General features: G+C 48.2%; 1 protein-coding gene across 3 annotated transcripts in view; it reads left to right on the top strand.

Moving 5' to 3' along the window:
* Window positions 1-15,547, top strand: part of SH3PXD2B (SH3 and PX domains 2B) — a 129,539-nt gene that overhangs the window by 35,033 nt on the left and 78,959 nt on the right. For all 3 annotated transcript variants that reach the window (XM_054556237.2, XM_002816199.6, XM_063724397.1), the window contains exon 3: window positions 13,285-13,360. In XM_054556237.2, coding sequence (XP_054412212.1) covers window positions 13,285-13,360 — 76 coding nt within the window. The remainder of the gene's footprint in view (window positions 1-13,284; window positions 13,361-15,547) is intronic.

Here is a 15,547-nt window from a genome sequence, read left to right as displayed (position 1 = left end):
CTCCCGGGCCATCTGTCCTTGTGGCCTCAGGATCTCCCATGGAGCCTGTTCTGGACCACTTTCTGCAGTTGCCCACTGGCCCGCATCCCCCAAGAGCAACCCCCAGTGAGCACCTTCCACCCGGAGCTGCAGTGTGCTTCCCTGTTGTCAAAGCACTAGAGTTTCCGGATGCGGATTCCAGTCTCCAGAAGGGAGAATCTGATTGTCCTAAGGGCCCTGGATCATAGTTCACTGCTGAGCCTGTCAGCTGTTGCCGGGGAGGTGGGGACGTAGAGTCATCTGGAAGAGATTTGATGAGAAGCGGAGTGGGAAGGGGGCCCTGGAAGTGCTTATGCAAATGTTGTTCATTGCTGACATGTGGAGGGGCACGCGGCCGGGCCCTGTGCAAGGTGGACTGGGCTCTCTGGTTCCCTATTCCAGCGCAGCCTAAGGCTTAAACATTGGCTTTCAGTCAGACAGACCTGGGTGCAAATCTCAGCTTTGCCTGTTCAGGGCTCAGCTTGGGGTCACCACTGTATGTTTCTGAGCCTCAGCCTCCTCATCTGCATAGTAGGAATGAAAGTGCCTTCCTCGTGCCTTTATTGTGCCAGTTAAGCAGACGCACCTGGCTCAGTAAGCGCGTTAGCTGTCAGCTGTCCCTCTGCACAGGTGTGACTTGCCCAAGCTGATACCCTTTGGGAATGCTTGAGCCAGGGTTTGATCATGGGTCTTCCTGGCCCAAGGCCAATGCTCCTTCCACTCTCCCGTTCCGACTCAACTTTCTTATTTCTACCAGAACTTAAAAGTCAGGTTTTCCTCCATGCTCAGCATAATCGGTAATAACTGGGGGGTTGCCGTGTCAGGCTTCCCTCCTATAACAAAGTTGTCTAAGGCAGGACTTCATCCAGGCTCAGAGTCCCAGATGGGCGGTTGGAGTGGGAAAGTCATGGAATTCCAAAGGGTCCTGCTTATCCTGGAAGCATCGTGGAACCGGCCTCCTCCTCCGCCACACACACCCCAGCCGGGAAAGCTGGAAGAGGTTAGGGCAGGATCGCACCAGCCCTTATGGGCCTGCAACACCCTGGAGTTAGATGATTTCATGATTCCACTCTCCCCTCCCTCCTGTCTGGCAAGCAGCCTTGGTTTTTTCAGAAGTAACTTGGCCCAAACAGTGTGGGGAGAGCCGAGCCTTGGTGGAGGAGCAGCAAGGCCAGTGTGGCGTAATGGAAAAAGCAGAGGACTCAGTCAGGAGACCTGGGGCCCAGCCACCTTCCAGCTGTGTGGCCTTGGGCACACCCCTTAACCCCTCTGTGCCTGAGAGACCTCATTGGTGACATGGGGTGAAAACAATAGAAACAGCTGGCATTTCTGGAGCACTGAATGTGGGCCCCATCCTGCTAAACATCTAGATGTAGTGACTCATTCAGTCCTCCAGACAAGCTTATCCAATTACACAAATGAAGAAACCCAGGCTCAGAGAGCTTAAGTGGTTCGCCCGAAGTCACACAGCTAGTGAGCCTCAGAGCTCAGATTGGAAGATGGGTAGGCGACCCCAGTATCCACACTTTTAGCCGCTCTGCTTTTCTGGGGCTCCTCTTTGTAGTGGCTGCTTCACAAGGTTCTCGTGAGTTAAAACTTATCATCTGTGTCCAAAAGAGGCAAATCCATAGACAGAAAGCAGGTTCGTGGCTGCCAGAGGCTAGGGGAAAACGGGAAGATACTGCTAATGGGTACTGGGTACCTTTTAGGGGTGATGAGGATGTTCTAGAATGATTTAGTGGTTATGGAGGCATAACCTTATGAATATACTGGAAGCCACTGCATTGTACACTCTAAAAGGGTGACTTTTATGGTATGAGAAGTATATCTCAGTGTAAAAGGGATGGTGAGTGCCAGAGCAGTTTCTAGGCTGTCGAGCACCAAGCAAATGTCAGCTCTTAGGATTATTGATGGGCATGGGTGCTGCTAGGAATTGGCATAAAGATTAGAGGAGGAGATGATGCCAGTTAATAGAGTGGTGAAGATCCTGGGCTTTGGGATTAGACAGGGCTGGGCTTTGATTCAAATTCTGCCACTTGCTGGCCATGAGATCTTGTTTTCATCAGAACTCTTTTAGGTACAAATGACAGAAGCCCAGTCAAGATGGATTATTCAAACAGAGCATTGATTAGCTGAGTGTAACTGAGAAGTCTAAGGAAATTGGCTTCAGGTGTGGCTGGATCTAGGCACCACACTGTCAATGAGGACTTGACTTTCTTCACTTCTTAGCTTTCTTTGGGTCCAGGCCAGGTGGTGTCCAGCTGGTGGCAGCCACAGCTCCAGGCTGCATCCCACAGATAGCCCAGTGACTTCAGGGAAAGAGAACACCCCGGCAGTTAAAGCAAAAGTCTCATTGGCTCATCTTGGGTCACATGACCAGGCTATTCAGGACCAGCCTGGGGACTGAAAGTAGAATCAGTGTCTTGCCGTGCATGGAGACTAACAGAGCAGTGGTAGATTCCCTGGAGGACATCATGGAAATAGCCTGTAGGTGATAGAAAACAATATGCCCCCTCCAACGGGGGCAGGACATTCAGGCGAGAAAACAGTCTGCAGAGAGGCCACTCAGGAGTTGGAGCATGACCCAGGCTCCTTTGTGGGAAAAGAGACTCACAGTCACTGAGTGTGACGGCTCACACCTGTAATCCCACCACTTTGGGAGGCTGAGGCAGACAGATCACTTAAGCCCAGAAATTCAAGACCAGCCTGGCCAACAAAACAAGATCCCATCTCTACAAAAAATTTAGAAATTAGCCAGGTGTGACGGTGTGCACCTGTAGCCCAGGCTACTCAGGAGGCTGAGGTGGGAGGATCCCTTGAGCCTAGCAGGTCGAGGCTGCAGTGAGCTGAGATTGTGCCACTGCACTCTAGCCTAGGCAACAGAGCAAGATCCTGTCTCAAAAAAAAAAAGAAAAAAAAAGAGAGAGACTCACAGTCTCTATAAAAAGGTCCTTTTTTGGGAAAAAAAAAAAAAAAAAAAAAAGAGGCTGGGCGCAGTGGCTCACGCCTGTAATCCCAGCACTTTTGGAGGCCGAGGTGGGCGGATCACAAGGTCAGGAGTTCGATACCAGCCTGGCCAAGATGGTGAAACCCCCGTCTCTACTAAAAATACAAAAATTAGCTGGGCGTGGTTGTGGGCACCTGTAATCCCAGCTACTCAGGAGGCTGAGGCAGGAGAATCGTTTGCACCCAGGAGGCAGAGGTTACGGTAAGCCGAGATCGTGCATTGCACTCCAGCTTAGGCAACAAGAGCGAAACTCTGTCTCAAAAAAAAAAAAAAGTAGAGACAGGGTCTCACTTTGTCACTCAGGCTGGAGTGCACTGGCGCCATCACAGCTCACTTGCAGCCCCAAACTCCTAGGTTCAAGTGATCCTCCCACCTTAGCCTCCCGAGTAGCTAAGCCTACAGGTGTGTGCCACCACGCCTGACTAATTTTTAAAATTTTTGTAGAGACGGAGTCTTGCTTTGTTGCTCCGACTGGTCTCAAACTCCTGGACTCAAGTCACCCACCCACCTCGGCCTCCCAAAGTGCTGGGATTACAGGCCTGAGCCACTGCGCCTGGCTGGAAGTTCCCCTTTATGAAGATTCACCTTCCAACTTGGTTTCCTGACTTGCTTACCTTAGAAAGGCCTGATAGTGATGCCTGATGCTATTGCTTGACATCTGACCACGCGTCTCGTTCACCTGAGGGTGCAGGAGATGGGATGGAGCCCTAGGCTTGAAATAAGAATACCTGGTGTCAGGTCCTTCCCTCTGTCTTACCAGCTGTGCGGCCTTGGGATGGTCACCCAGCCTCTCTGATTCTCCCTTTCTGCCCTGGCTTGGGCCTACCCTGGAGAGTCCATCAGAGTGTAGCAGAGGAAGCTGGCATCCAGGCAGAGCACTGGGGATGACCGGAGTGCCCAGAGAGCTGCGGGCAGTGCCTAGCGGAAACGTGGCTGGGTTGAGCCACATAGTAACGATATCGGCAGTCACAAACTGGAATGTGCCAGATGCCCATCTTATATGCCATCTCATTCAGTCCTCACAGGCATGAGGTCAGTATTGTATCCATTTCACAGATGGGGAAACTGAAGCTCAGAAGGGCAGAGTCATATGCCCAGAAAGCAGCATGGCTGGGATTCAAGCCCAGGTGTGGCTGGATCTGAAACTTGCACTCCTAACCTCCCTGCCTCCTTGGGCTCCGGGATTGCCTTTCAATCTGCCTGTTCAAAGATAGATTTACCCACATAGAGTCCTGCCTACAGCTGCCCCTTTTTAAGGCCCATTTGGCTCCTCCCTCTAAGATACAGGCAGAGTCTATCCCACAGAGGGCGGTTCTGACCGAAACATGAGCCCCTCTGCACTGTACTGTGCAACCTTTGTCTTCTGAGTTCCCCACTGGTTCATTGTGTCCCCCAGGCCAAGGGTCATAGTCATCACTGGAGCCAGGGCTTCCCTCACAGAAGGTGCAGTTAAACATTTGCTAACCTAGACCTCGAGCTGCCACAAGGGACCCGGATGGATCACTGCTTTCCATAAGCCTCCAGTGTAGTGGGAATAGACATATGTTATTTCAGATAGAGAGAAACCCAGTTGTTCACAGAGGGGCCTCCCTCCTAGCCAGGGAGCTCAGACAGGGCTCACTTCCTGGAGGAGGTGACATCTGAGCAGGGTCTTGACAATGAATAAGGAGTGGCCCCTCCACCGAATGGGGGAGGGCCTTGCACGCAGAGGACACCTCATGTGCAAAGGTGCAGAGGTGCAATGGAGCAGGAGTCTTAGCTGGGCATCTTCCAGAATTCCAACATTGGCAGGGGGGCACAGAGCCAGCTGAGTCACTCTGCCCATGAAGGAGCCCTCGGGAGAAATACCAGCCTCATCTGTAAGAAGGAACACTCCCTACAGGGAAGTTCATGCTGCAGGGATCCAGAGAAGCTTTTCTGGCTCCTCTCCTGCTCCGCACGCTGTGCCAGAGGATTGCTGCTAGGCACAGGGGCTTGCGGCTCGAGCAGTTCTTGGATGCATCAAATCACAGGTGGAGGCTGCATCTCCGTCTGTGCCTTTGTCTCTCCAGAGACTGTCCCAAGTCATGCAGCAAAAACCACTTGTTTCCAATTTCCATTGAGCTAGGACTGACCTATCCCCTTCTTCTTCTTTTTTTTTTTTTTAAGATGGAGTCTCGCTCTGGAGTGCAGTGGTGCGATCTTGGCTCACTGCCACCTCTGCTTCCCGGGTTCAAACGATTCCCCCACCTCAGCCTCCCGAGTAGCTGGGATTACAGGCACGCACTACTACGCCTGGCTAATTTTTGTATTTTTAGTAGAGATGGGGTTTTGCCATGTTGGTCAGGCCAGTATTGAACTCCTGGCCTCAAGCAATCCACCCACCTCAGCCTCCCAAAGTGCTGGGATTACAGGCGTGAGCCACTGCGCCCAGCCTTGACCTGTCTCCTTCTAAGATACTGGTCCTTCCACCTCGGCCCTCTTGGGAGTTTAACAGCCCCAAGTGTATTTTTTAAGACTATCTGCCCAGAAGCCCCCATGCTCCACTGCAGAGGCCAAAGGGAAGGGAGGGTTTTCCTCCAGCTTTTCCGAGGACAGGTCTAGGGGATGGCAGAACTGAAGAGTTTTCACTCCCCAGGCAGGCATTGCCTGGCCGAGAAGGCTTCCCAGCAAGATCCCAGCCAACATCTGGCCCAAGACTCCACCAACCATATTTATCCAAATACTGCCTTTACTCCATCCTCAGACACACGTTTTCTCCCAGACATTATCTTCTGGAATTGGAGTATGCCTCCAACGTGTTGTGCATGCTTAAATGGAATAGTTTTCCCTTCCCACTAAAAGCTATTACCATATGGAAGGTGTGTCGCTGGGAAAATACCGTAGTTGCCTTTTTCCACACAGTTAGCAATTCTTTATTTCTAAAATAGAAAGAGGCATGATTATCTTGGGCAGTTGCAGCTAAACTCAGGTCCAGGCCCTGTTGCTGCCACCTGGTATGTAATTTTTCCTTTCCCAGAGAGTGGCTGACCAAACCAGTTAACCACTTTTTCTCATTTGTTTTTTCATTCATTCATTCATTCATTCATTTACCCATTTGTTCTTTGCAGATATCTAACAGGTGCCTACCATGTACCAGTGAGGAGGTAGTGGGGCAGAAGAGAGGGCAAACACTAGTAAGGGGGTTGAACTGAGAAAATACAGGCCTGGACTTAGGGGGAGCAGTAAGTATGGAGAGAAGTGGACAGACCGGAGGTGGTGGCAGCCTCCGTGCAGCGGCAGCCTCCGTGCGGCATGTCCATCAGGACACCAGACACATCGATATTTAGACCAGCTCGTGGAGGGGCCAGAATCCTCAAAGACAACAAACCACAGATGGTAGACTAGGCCCAGGGACATCGTTTTGTTCAGGGCCCTGAAAGCCCTGCCCCAGGACCTTGTGGCTTTCTGCCAGCCTGCAGCTGCACATGATGGACCCAGGCCTTTCTCCACTTCCTGCTCTGGCTCCTCTGGGACTTGGGGCTTTTGTGATATTGAGGGGTAAACCCCTCCCAAGTTCAGCCTCGATGGCTGCTGCTAACGCAAACCACTTGCGGTGGCCAGCTTCCATGGAGTATTCTTTGGACAGCGTGTCTCGCATTCCCTCTACCGCAAGCTGATGTCTTGAAATCTGCTGATGGAGTGTTCTCTCTTTCTTCTTGGAAGCCTGTGATGTGGCAACTTGATGTGACTGCTTCTCCCTTCCTCCTCCCCAGATGACTCATCTTCCTCTTCAGTGTCCGGTCCTCCTCGCCCTGAGCGCCACTTCTTTTGTTATCTGGCGGGGAGCACGGGTAGTGGGTTTTCTCGTTACCAAGGATGACATTGGTTAGGCTTTGAGGGGCATGCCTCTGCTCCTGCTGCTGCAGACAGCCTGGGCCTGGTCCCTTGGAGAACCTACATCAAGGCCTTTGGATGCCTAGTGTTAACAGTTCTCTGCATAGACGCAATCGGTGGCCGGTAAACCTGGACACACCAAGACCAGCTCGGCAAGGAAAGCTTGCAGGGCTCTAATGCCCCAGCTTCTTATCCTGAGTCCTAGTCTTTGCAACTAGCAAACTCACAGATGGCTGTTGACATTGACACAGTGATGAAGAAAACGAAATAAAATTGGATGTGGTTTAAATAGGAACATATTGTGATAGTCCAGCCCTGCACTGTCCAGGATGGCAGCCGCTCGTCACATGAGGGTATTGAAATGTAAATTCAAGTCAATTAAAGAAAATTTTTAAATTGAGCTCCTGAGTTGCAGGAGCAGCATTTCACGTGCTCAATAGCTACCAGGACGCTAGTGGCCACTGGATTGGACAGCAAGATGTAGAACACCTCCATCATGGCAGAAAGTGCCAGCAGACAGCCCTGCTGCAGCCCGGGGCCACCCGGGCAGTCCTGAGGGGTTTTTTGCCAGCCTTAAAACACAGCCTCACAATCGAATATTATTCAGCCTTAAAAAAGAAGGAAATTCTGCCACATGCTATAACACGGATGGAGCTTGAGAACCTTATGCTAAGTGGAATATGCCAGTCCCAAAAGGGCAAATACTGTGTGATCCACTTCTTGGAGGTAGCTACAACAGTCAGATTCATAGAGACAGAAAGCAAAGTAGTGGTTGCCAGAGCCCAGGGGGAGGGAGAGAGGGGAGTCACAGTTTCAGTTTTGGATGATGAAGAGGTTCCGGAGATGGATGGTGGTGATGTTTGCACAACATTGTGAATGTGCTTAATGCCACTGAACTGTACACTCAAATGTGGTTGAAATGGTAAATCTTATGTTGTGTATATTTAACACGATTAAAAAAAAAACCACACAGCCTTACAGACTACTAAAAGTTATCCCCAAATAACTTTCAAAATAACATATTCAATATGGGCAGAGTGTAAGGAGCAGGGATTTCTTGCTGAGCATCTGGTGTGCTCCCCAGAGTTTCCACACAGCACTCATTTACCCAGCCCTGCTGCGGAGCAGGCTGCGTCCCTCATCCTGCAGACGGTCAAATAGGCTCAGGGGATGAAGTGTCTGGCCAAGGACACACAGCTGGCATGAGGAAGCATCAGGATTGAACCCCAGGGCTGTTGGGTCCCCAGCAGTCATGTCTGTGGTTAGACTATGCAGTATTTAAACCCAGATCTGCCACCTCCAACAAATAAATAACACAAAGGGAAGCCTTTCAGTTCCTTGGGCCATGCTGATCTGGGTAAAACCAAGTCAGGACAAAGGGCGAGAGAGCAGCTTCTTAAGACCAGGCAGTAGAGACCCCTCTGAGGACTGAAAAACAGCAGTGGCAGGGACTCATTGGCTGACATGTACATTCAGGCAGGGACTCCAAAGGAACCCGGAGATTGGAAATAGTCGTGTTAGGGTGGACAGATTACTGGTGCATTCTTTAAAAAAAAAAAAAAAATTCCCTTTAATGGTGTTTCATTGTCTTAACAATAAAATTGAGAAAGGAAAAAGTAGATAGTGTTAGGCAAAAACCTATAAATCTCTAAAATACTCCACAGCTGAGACCGATTAATGGCTCTGCTTTCGAAAAGAGAGCATGCTGTTGACGTGGGCACAAATATTAAACTTGCCTCATCTCAGGCTGACTTTTATGTTCACGTGACACTCTGAAGCTGCCTCAAAGAGTGGTCTTAGGCAAAAAGAATGGAATTTAGACAAAGATGCATGGACTGGCTGGACACATCACTTAGCTGTGTGACTTCAGGCAAGTTCACTGCCCTCTCTGCTCCTCAGTTTCCTCATCTGTGACAAGGGGAATGTAACATTTATTTCACAGAATTACTGCGAAGGTCACATGAAATCGTATGTGAGAGGACGTGTTCACTGTGAGCTGTTATACACGTGTTAGTTGTGATTACTAATTATTATTTAGTATTAGTAATGTGAATATTATTCCTCAGAGTTACTTAGCAAACATCGCCTGAAGTTGCCTCCCAAAGCGTTTGCTCAGTTGCGTTCATTGGTTCAGCCAATTTTTTTTTAAGTAATAAACTTTAGTTTTTAGAGAAGTTTTAGGTTCTCAGAAAAAATGACTGAAAAGTACAGAGCATAGCCCCTTGTCCTCGCCACTCACAACCTCTCTTCATCAACATCAAATTCAGCCTGTTTTTATTGAGCATCTACTATGTGCTGGCATTGAAGAGCTCTTGGATTCACAAAAGGAAGGCTGCCTTTTCCAGCAAGGCCCCACTGTGGCCTCACCTGTCTCTGAATGACAGTGGACCAAGCATTTCCACCTCACCAGGCAATACAGAACAGGGGACAATGACTCGAAACCACAAATAAGACCACATGTTTAAAATACTGGCAAGGATGTAGAGAAAAGGAAACTCTTATACCCAGTTGGTGGGAACGTAAACTAATATAGCCACCATGGAAAACAATGTAGAGCTTCCTCAAAACACTGCAAAGAGAACTACCATATGATCCAGCAATCCCACCACTAGGCATTTATCCAAAGGAAAGGAAATCAGTATATCTAAGAGATAATACATCCCATGTTGATTGCAGTTCTAGTCACAACAGCCAAGGTGTGGTATCAGCCTAAGTACCCATCAGCAGATGAATGGATAAAGAAATTGTGGTATGGGCCGGGCACAGTGGCTCATGCCTGTAATCCCAGCTCTTTGGGAGGCCGAGGCAGGTGGATCACCTGAGGTCAGGAGTTCGAGACCAGTCTGACCAACATGGTAAAACCCCGTCTGTACTAAAAATACAAAAATTAGCCAGGTGTGGTGACCTATGCCTGTAATCTCAGCTACTGGGGAGGCTGAGGCAGGAGAATCGCTTGAACCCAGGAGGCAGAGGCTGCAGTGAGCCGAGATCGCACCATTGCACTCCAGCCTGGGCAACAAGAACGAAATTCTGTCTCCAAAAAAAAAAAAGAAAAGAAAATGTGGTATGCGTACACAATTGAATACTATTCAGCCATCAAAAATAAGGAAATCCTGTCATTCGCTGCAACATAGATGCCACTGGAGGACATTATGTTAAGTGAAATAAGCCAAGTACATAAAGTTCTCACTTATGTGTGGAAGCTTAAAAAGTTGATCTCATAAAGTAAAAAGTAGCACAGAGGATAACTAGAGGCTGGGAAGGGTAGGGAGAAGTGGGGAGATAGGGAGAGATTTGTAAAAGGATACAAAATCACAGCTAGATAGGAGGAATCAGTTCTAGTGTTTTGGGTGTTTTTGTTTTTGTTTTGAGACGGAGTTTTGCTCTTGTTGCCCAGGCTGTAGTGCAATGGCGTGATCCTGGCTTACTGCAACCTCCACCTCCTGGGTTCAAGCAATTCTCCTGCCTCAGTCTCCCTAGTAGCTGGGATTACAGGTGCCTGCCACCACGCCCAGCTAATTTTTTTGTATTTTTAGTAGAGACAGGGTTTCACTGTTAGTCAGACTGGTCTCGATCTCCTGACCTCAGGCGATCCACCCACCTTGGCCTCTCAAAGTGCTGAGGTTACAGGTGTGAGCCACTGCGCCTGGCCAGTTCTAGTGTTTTATAGTACTGTGGGATGACTATAGTTAACAATAGTGTATTATATAGTTTCAGATAGCTGGAGAAAACATTGACTCTTTCTAACACAAATAAATGATACATGTTTGAGATGACGGATATGTAAATATGCTGATCTGATCACTATATATTATGTGAATCATAACATTACTAATGTACCCCATCAATATATACAATTATTATGTGTCAATTAAAAATTAAATTTTAGAAATTTTAAAAATTAAAAGAAACTAGAAAGTGAAAACCCAGTCCAGGCGCGGTGGTTCACGTCTGTAATCCCAGCACTTTGAGAGGCCGAGGCAGGCAGATCACTTGAGATTAGGAGTTCGAGACCAGCCTGGCCAACATGGTAAAACCCCGTCTCTACTAAAAATAAAGTTAGGCAGGCGCCTGTAATCCCAGCCACTTGGGAGGCTGAGGCAGGAGAATTGCTTGAACCGGGAAGGCGGAGGTTGCAGTGAACCAAGACCACGCCATTGCACCCCAGCCTAGGCAACAAGAGCGAAACTCCATCTCAAAAAAAAAAAAAAAAAAAAAGTGATAACCCAAAGCACCCAAAAGAAAGGCAATAATTAAGATAAGAAATTGACAGCCTGAGCAACATGGCAAAAGCCATCTGTACAAAATACAAAAAAAATTAGCTGAGCATGGTGGCACACGCCTATAGTCCCAGCTACTCTGGAGGCTGAGATGGGAGGATCACCTGAGCCCGGGGAGATTGAGGCTGCAGTGAGCCATGATTCTGCCACCGCACTCCAGCCTGGGTGACAGAGCAAGACCCTGTCTCAAAAAAGAAAAGAAATTGAGAACAGAAAAAGAATAAAGAAAATCAGTGAAACTAAAAGCAAGTTCTTTGAAACGATAAAGATTAATAAACCTGTAGCTAGCGACCAAGGGAAAAAAGAGAGAAGGAAAAAAAAAAAACCCCACAGTTTAAAAGTTTAAAGACTTCCGGGGCAAGGCCGTGCATCCCAGCAGCTTCCAGGATGCGCAGCCAAGCTGAGGCTGACTCACCTGCCCAGGGCATCGTGTAGAACAGCACCAAAGAGGCCGGGAGCTCCAGCCTGGAAAAGCAGCCCTGGCTTTTTAAATTGTCTTTGTAGCATTTCAGAGGCGGGGTGATTTGATGATAAAGAAGCAAGTGGTCTTCAGTCTCTGGCCCCTCCGCTTTGTTGGCTACAGGCCTTCAGTTTCCTGGACAGTCATGTCCACCTTAAAGCAATGATCGTGGATTTAACGAGGGAATGTTTCTGAAGAATCTAGCCCATGTCTGGCAGATAGTAGGTGTTTAATATACGTATCTCTCTTCTCTCCCACTTCAGGTCCTCCCCTCCCTCCCCAAATGCCTACATAATAGCTGTGTGTATTTCTCCCGGACTTTTCAAAGTTTCTTTCATTCCATGACAGGGACAGATCTTAAGTGCCAGAGTGACTTTCCCGTGGGCAGGCTTTTCACATTCCAGCCATTACTCCACGAGGCTTGGGACTTTCTCCCTCCCCATCTGCTTTGATTCCTTGACCCGCGTACTAAACAGGGTAGGTTAAGATGCTGCTCACGCAGATAACCTCACCATACAACAAGAGCATCTTGTCATAGCTCACTCAGGCCACATGTCCAGCAGAGGTCACTGGGGTCTTTGGACCTCAACCCATGACCGCGGCCAGCAGAGAAGCCAGGCTCTGGAGAGTGGCCAATCCCCATGGAAGAGGGAAATAGCTAGTGGGAAAGCATCCACCAGTCATCGTCTTCCACCCTGAAGTGACACACGCCTCCAGCTCACATGGAATCGCCACATCCTACTTCAAGGGACTGGGGAAAGTACAAATCTACCAGGTGTTCAGAAGAAGAACCAGAAATATTTGACAACGGCGTTAATGACTTCCACAGCCCAGCTTTAATCCATAAAATAATGCTGCAAGTCGGTGTCCTTATGGCAGACTTAAAGATGAGGTCCTAAAAGGTTTTGTCACTTTCCTAAGACCACATGGGGGGTAAGAAGCAGATCCTCGTGATTTTGTATGTCAAATCTGATATTTCACATGAAGTCCCTGAAGCGTTCAGAGATACGTTTATGGTGCTATGAAAGGTTTTTGTTTTGGGGACTCTGCCCTCTTGCACCTCTACCCCCACAGCAGCCTACACCTCCCTCTCTTTACACCACCTTTTAATGATCAGTTCTCTTCTCAGTCCCCTCTCTAGATTATGAATCTTTTCCTCGCTGTACCCCGTTCCTCTAGCACAGAGCCAGGCCCAAAGCTATCTGTTGAGCCGACCAGGAGAATTCTTCCTGGGTCAGGGGAATATAGTGCTCTCATAAGCATGAACCGAACCACTTTGATTGGATGCTAGTGATCTATTCCTTACCTCAACCCAGAAATTCTTAGGAGCAGGATGACCTTCTGTCCATGAAATCCTGGTGGCCCTGAGAGTATTGTTCACGTTTCAGATCCTGTGGATGGAGAACCTCAGGAAAGCCGGGAATGGTCTCTTCTAACTCTGAACCTTCACAAATCTGGCAGCTGTGGATATACACATTGTTTTCTTGGGGTTTCTAGGTCCAACTAAAATTGCCTTTCCCATTAGTTTGGGTTTCTGGAAAGCTGAATGCAGTGAACTTTTAGTATATCACATCACATATTTCACATAATTCCTTTAAAATGTCCTAGATGGTGTTTATTGCATTATGAAAGGTTTTTGTTTTTGGTATTCGCCCCCCACTTAGATGCAGATGTTGGACAAATTTCCCATGGAAGGAGGACAGAAGGACCCCAAGCAGCGGATCATCCCTTTTCTGCCAGGTAGGTGAGATGGGTGCTCTCACACTGGGACACTGGGGGCTCTGGTACAGTTCCCAGAGCCCTTGGGACAGTTTATCAGCTTGTCTTCCTTTATCAGGGGACACCATCCCACTGACCAGAATCTCAGCCATTTATAGAAATTAACCCATTTATGCCGGAGGTTGCAATTTTTTGTATTTTTACATGAGTGAAAAATCAGACTTTGGCAGTGACCTTGAGCAGTAATATATAAATAACTCCCACAGGCTTAGCGTTCCAATAATGAAACACTAGGCATAAGTGGGTTAATGACTAAGTACTTGGGTTTCGGCATTAGATGCTACACCATTTACTAGCTGATGAATGACCTTAAGAAGACCCTTCACCTCTGGGATCCTCAGTTTCTCCCATCTCTAAAATGGGAATAATTCGAGCTCAGAGAGTTCCTCTAGTGAGTGCTTTCTGTTTCTATAACTATGGTATTCGTTTTCTATTCTTGCATAACAAATTACCACCAATTTAATAACTTAAAACACCCATGTATTACCTCACAGATCTGTGGGCCAAAAATCCAGGCAGGGTTTTTGGCCCAACTGGGTTCTCCTCAAGGTCTCATGAGGCTGAAGTCAAGATGTCAGCTGAGCCAAGCTCTTATCTGGAGGACCTACAGAAAAGTCTACTTCCAGCCTCCACATAGATTGTTGGCAGAGTTCAGTTCGTCACAGCTATAGGACCAAGATCTGTTTCCTTGCTGGCTGTCACCCTCTCAGCCTCTAAAAGCTTCCCACATCCCTCATCACAGGAGCCCTCTCCATCTCCCAGCCAACAGTGGGGCAGCAAACCTGACTAGGGTTTCAGATCCCTCTGACTTTGCCTTCTGCCACCAGTCAGGGAAAGCTGTCTGCTTTTAAGGACTCATACAATTATTACCTGACTAATCCAGGATAATCTCCCGCTTCTAAAGTGAACGGAAGGCATATAATAGCTCGTCACATATACAAGCTTTGGGGATTAGGGCGGCACATCCTTGGGGGATATTTTAGAAAGTTTATGAACCTACCTCACATGGCTACCAGGCAGCACACCAGCTGCTGTGCAGCGTTTAATGCAATTATGCCTAGTCTCTGTTCCCAAGGCAGTCAGTCTCCATCCCCCCAAATTCTTACCAAAGAATACTATCATGGCTTCAGCTCAAAGAGAGGGGTTACCCAAACCAGTGTTACTGCTTCAAGTATAATAATAGCTCACTACTGTGGGCCAGTCACTCAGTGCTTTACTTTCATTACCTCGTTTGCTCCTCAGAGCAGCCCTGCGGCATAGGCATTACTGCACCCATTTCACGGATGAGGAAAACTGAGGCTCAGGGAACCTATAGGCGCTTGCACAGATGGCAGAACTGGAATTCAGACACAGGTATGGCTGGCTCCAAAATTCGTGCCTGGAGTCAGACAACCTGGGTTCCAATCCCAGCATGCCCCCCTCACCAACTCTGTCACCTTGGGTAGATGACTTCATTTGCAAATTGGAGATAATAATGGTACTAAAATGATGAAGTTGTTATGATGATTCTGTAAATGCCTGGCAGATCGCTAACAGCCATCAAGCACTTACTATGATGGTTTTTATGTACTGAAAATCAGCAATCTGACAATCACCCTAAGTCACAGATATTTAGAGCTGGACGGGCCCTTTAGATCCTTTTTCCAGGCCAGGCATGGTGGCTCATGCCTGTAATCCTAGCACTTTGGGAAGCCAAGGTGAGTGGATCATCTGAGGTTAGGAGTTTGAGACCAGGCTGGCCAACATGGCAAAACCCCTTCTCTACTAAAAATGTAAAAATTAGCTGGGCGTGATGGCAGGCACCTGTAATCCCAGCTACTTGGGAGGCTGAGGCTTGAACCCAGGGAGTGGAGGTTGCAGTGAGCCGAGATCGCGCCACTTCAGCCTGGGTGAAGGAGCGAAACTCTATCTCAAAAATTAAAAAAAAAAAATGTATCTTTTTTCAGCGAAGGGAACAGGTCTAGAGATGGGGAGGACTCCCTGGGTCACACAAGTGCTAGTCTCCCAACCCCCTAGTCTAGAACATAGTGGGTTCTTCAGGTATTACTGTCACTGAATGGGTTTAGAGACAGGGCACATGTGTTTGCCAGGCCTCCTCCACTGGGAGAATCCTTTACCTAAAAAAAGCTAACATTTGTAGTTCCTCCA

Source organism: Pongo abelii, chromosome 4, assembly GCF_028885655.2.
Source record: "Pongo abelii isolate AG06213 chromosome 4, NHGRI_mPonAbe1-v2.0_pri, whole genome shotgun sequence".
Taxonomy (NCBI): domain Eukaryota; kingdom Metazoa; phylum Chordata; class Mammalia; order Primates; family Hominidae; genus Pongo; species Pongo abelii.
The sequence above is the reverse complement of the archived record's forward strand: the minus strand, read 5'-3'. Positions and strand labels throughout refer to the sequence as shown.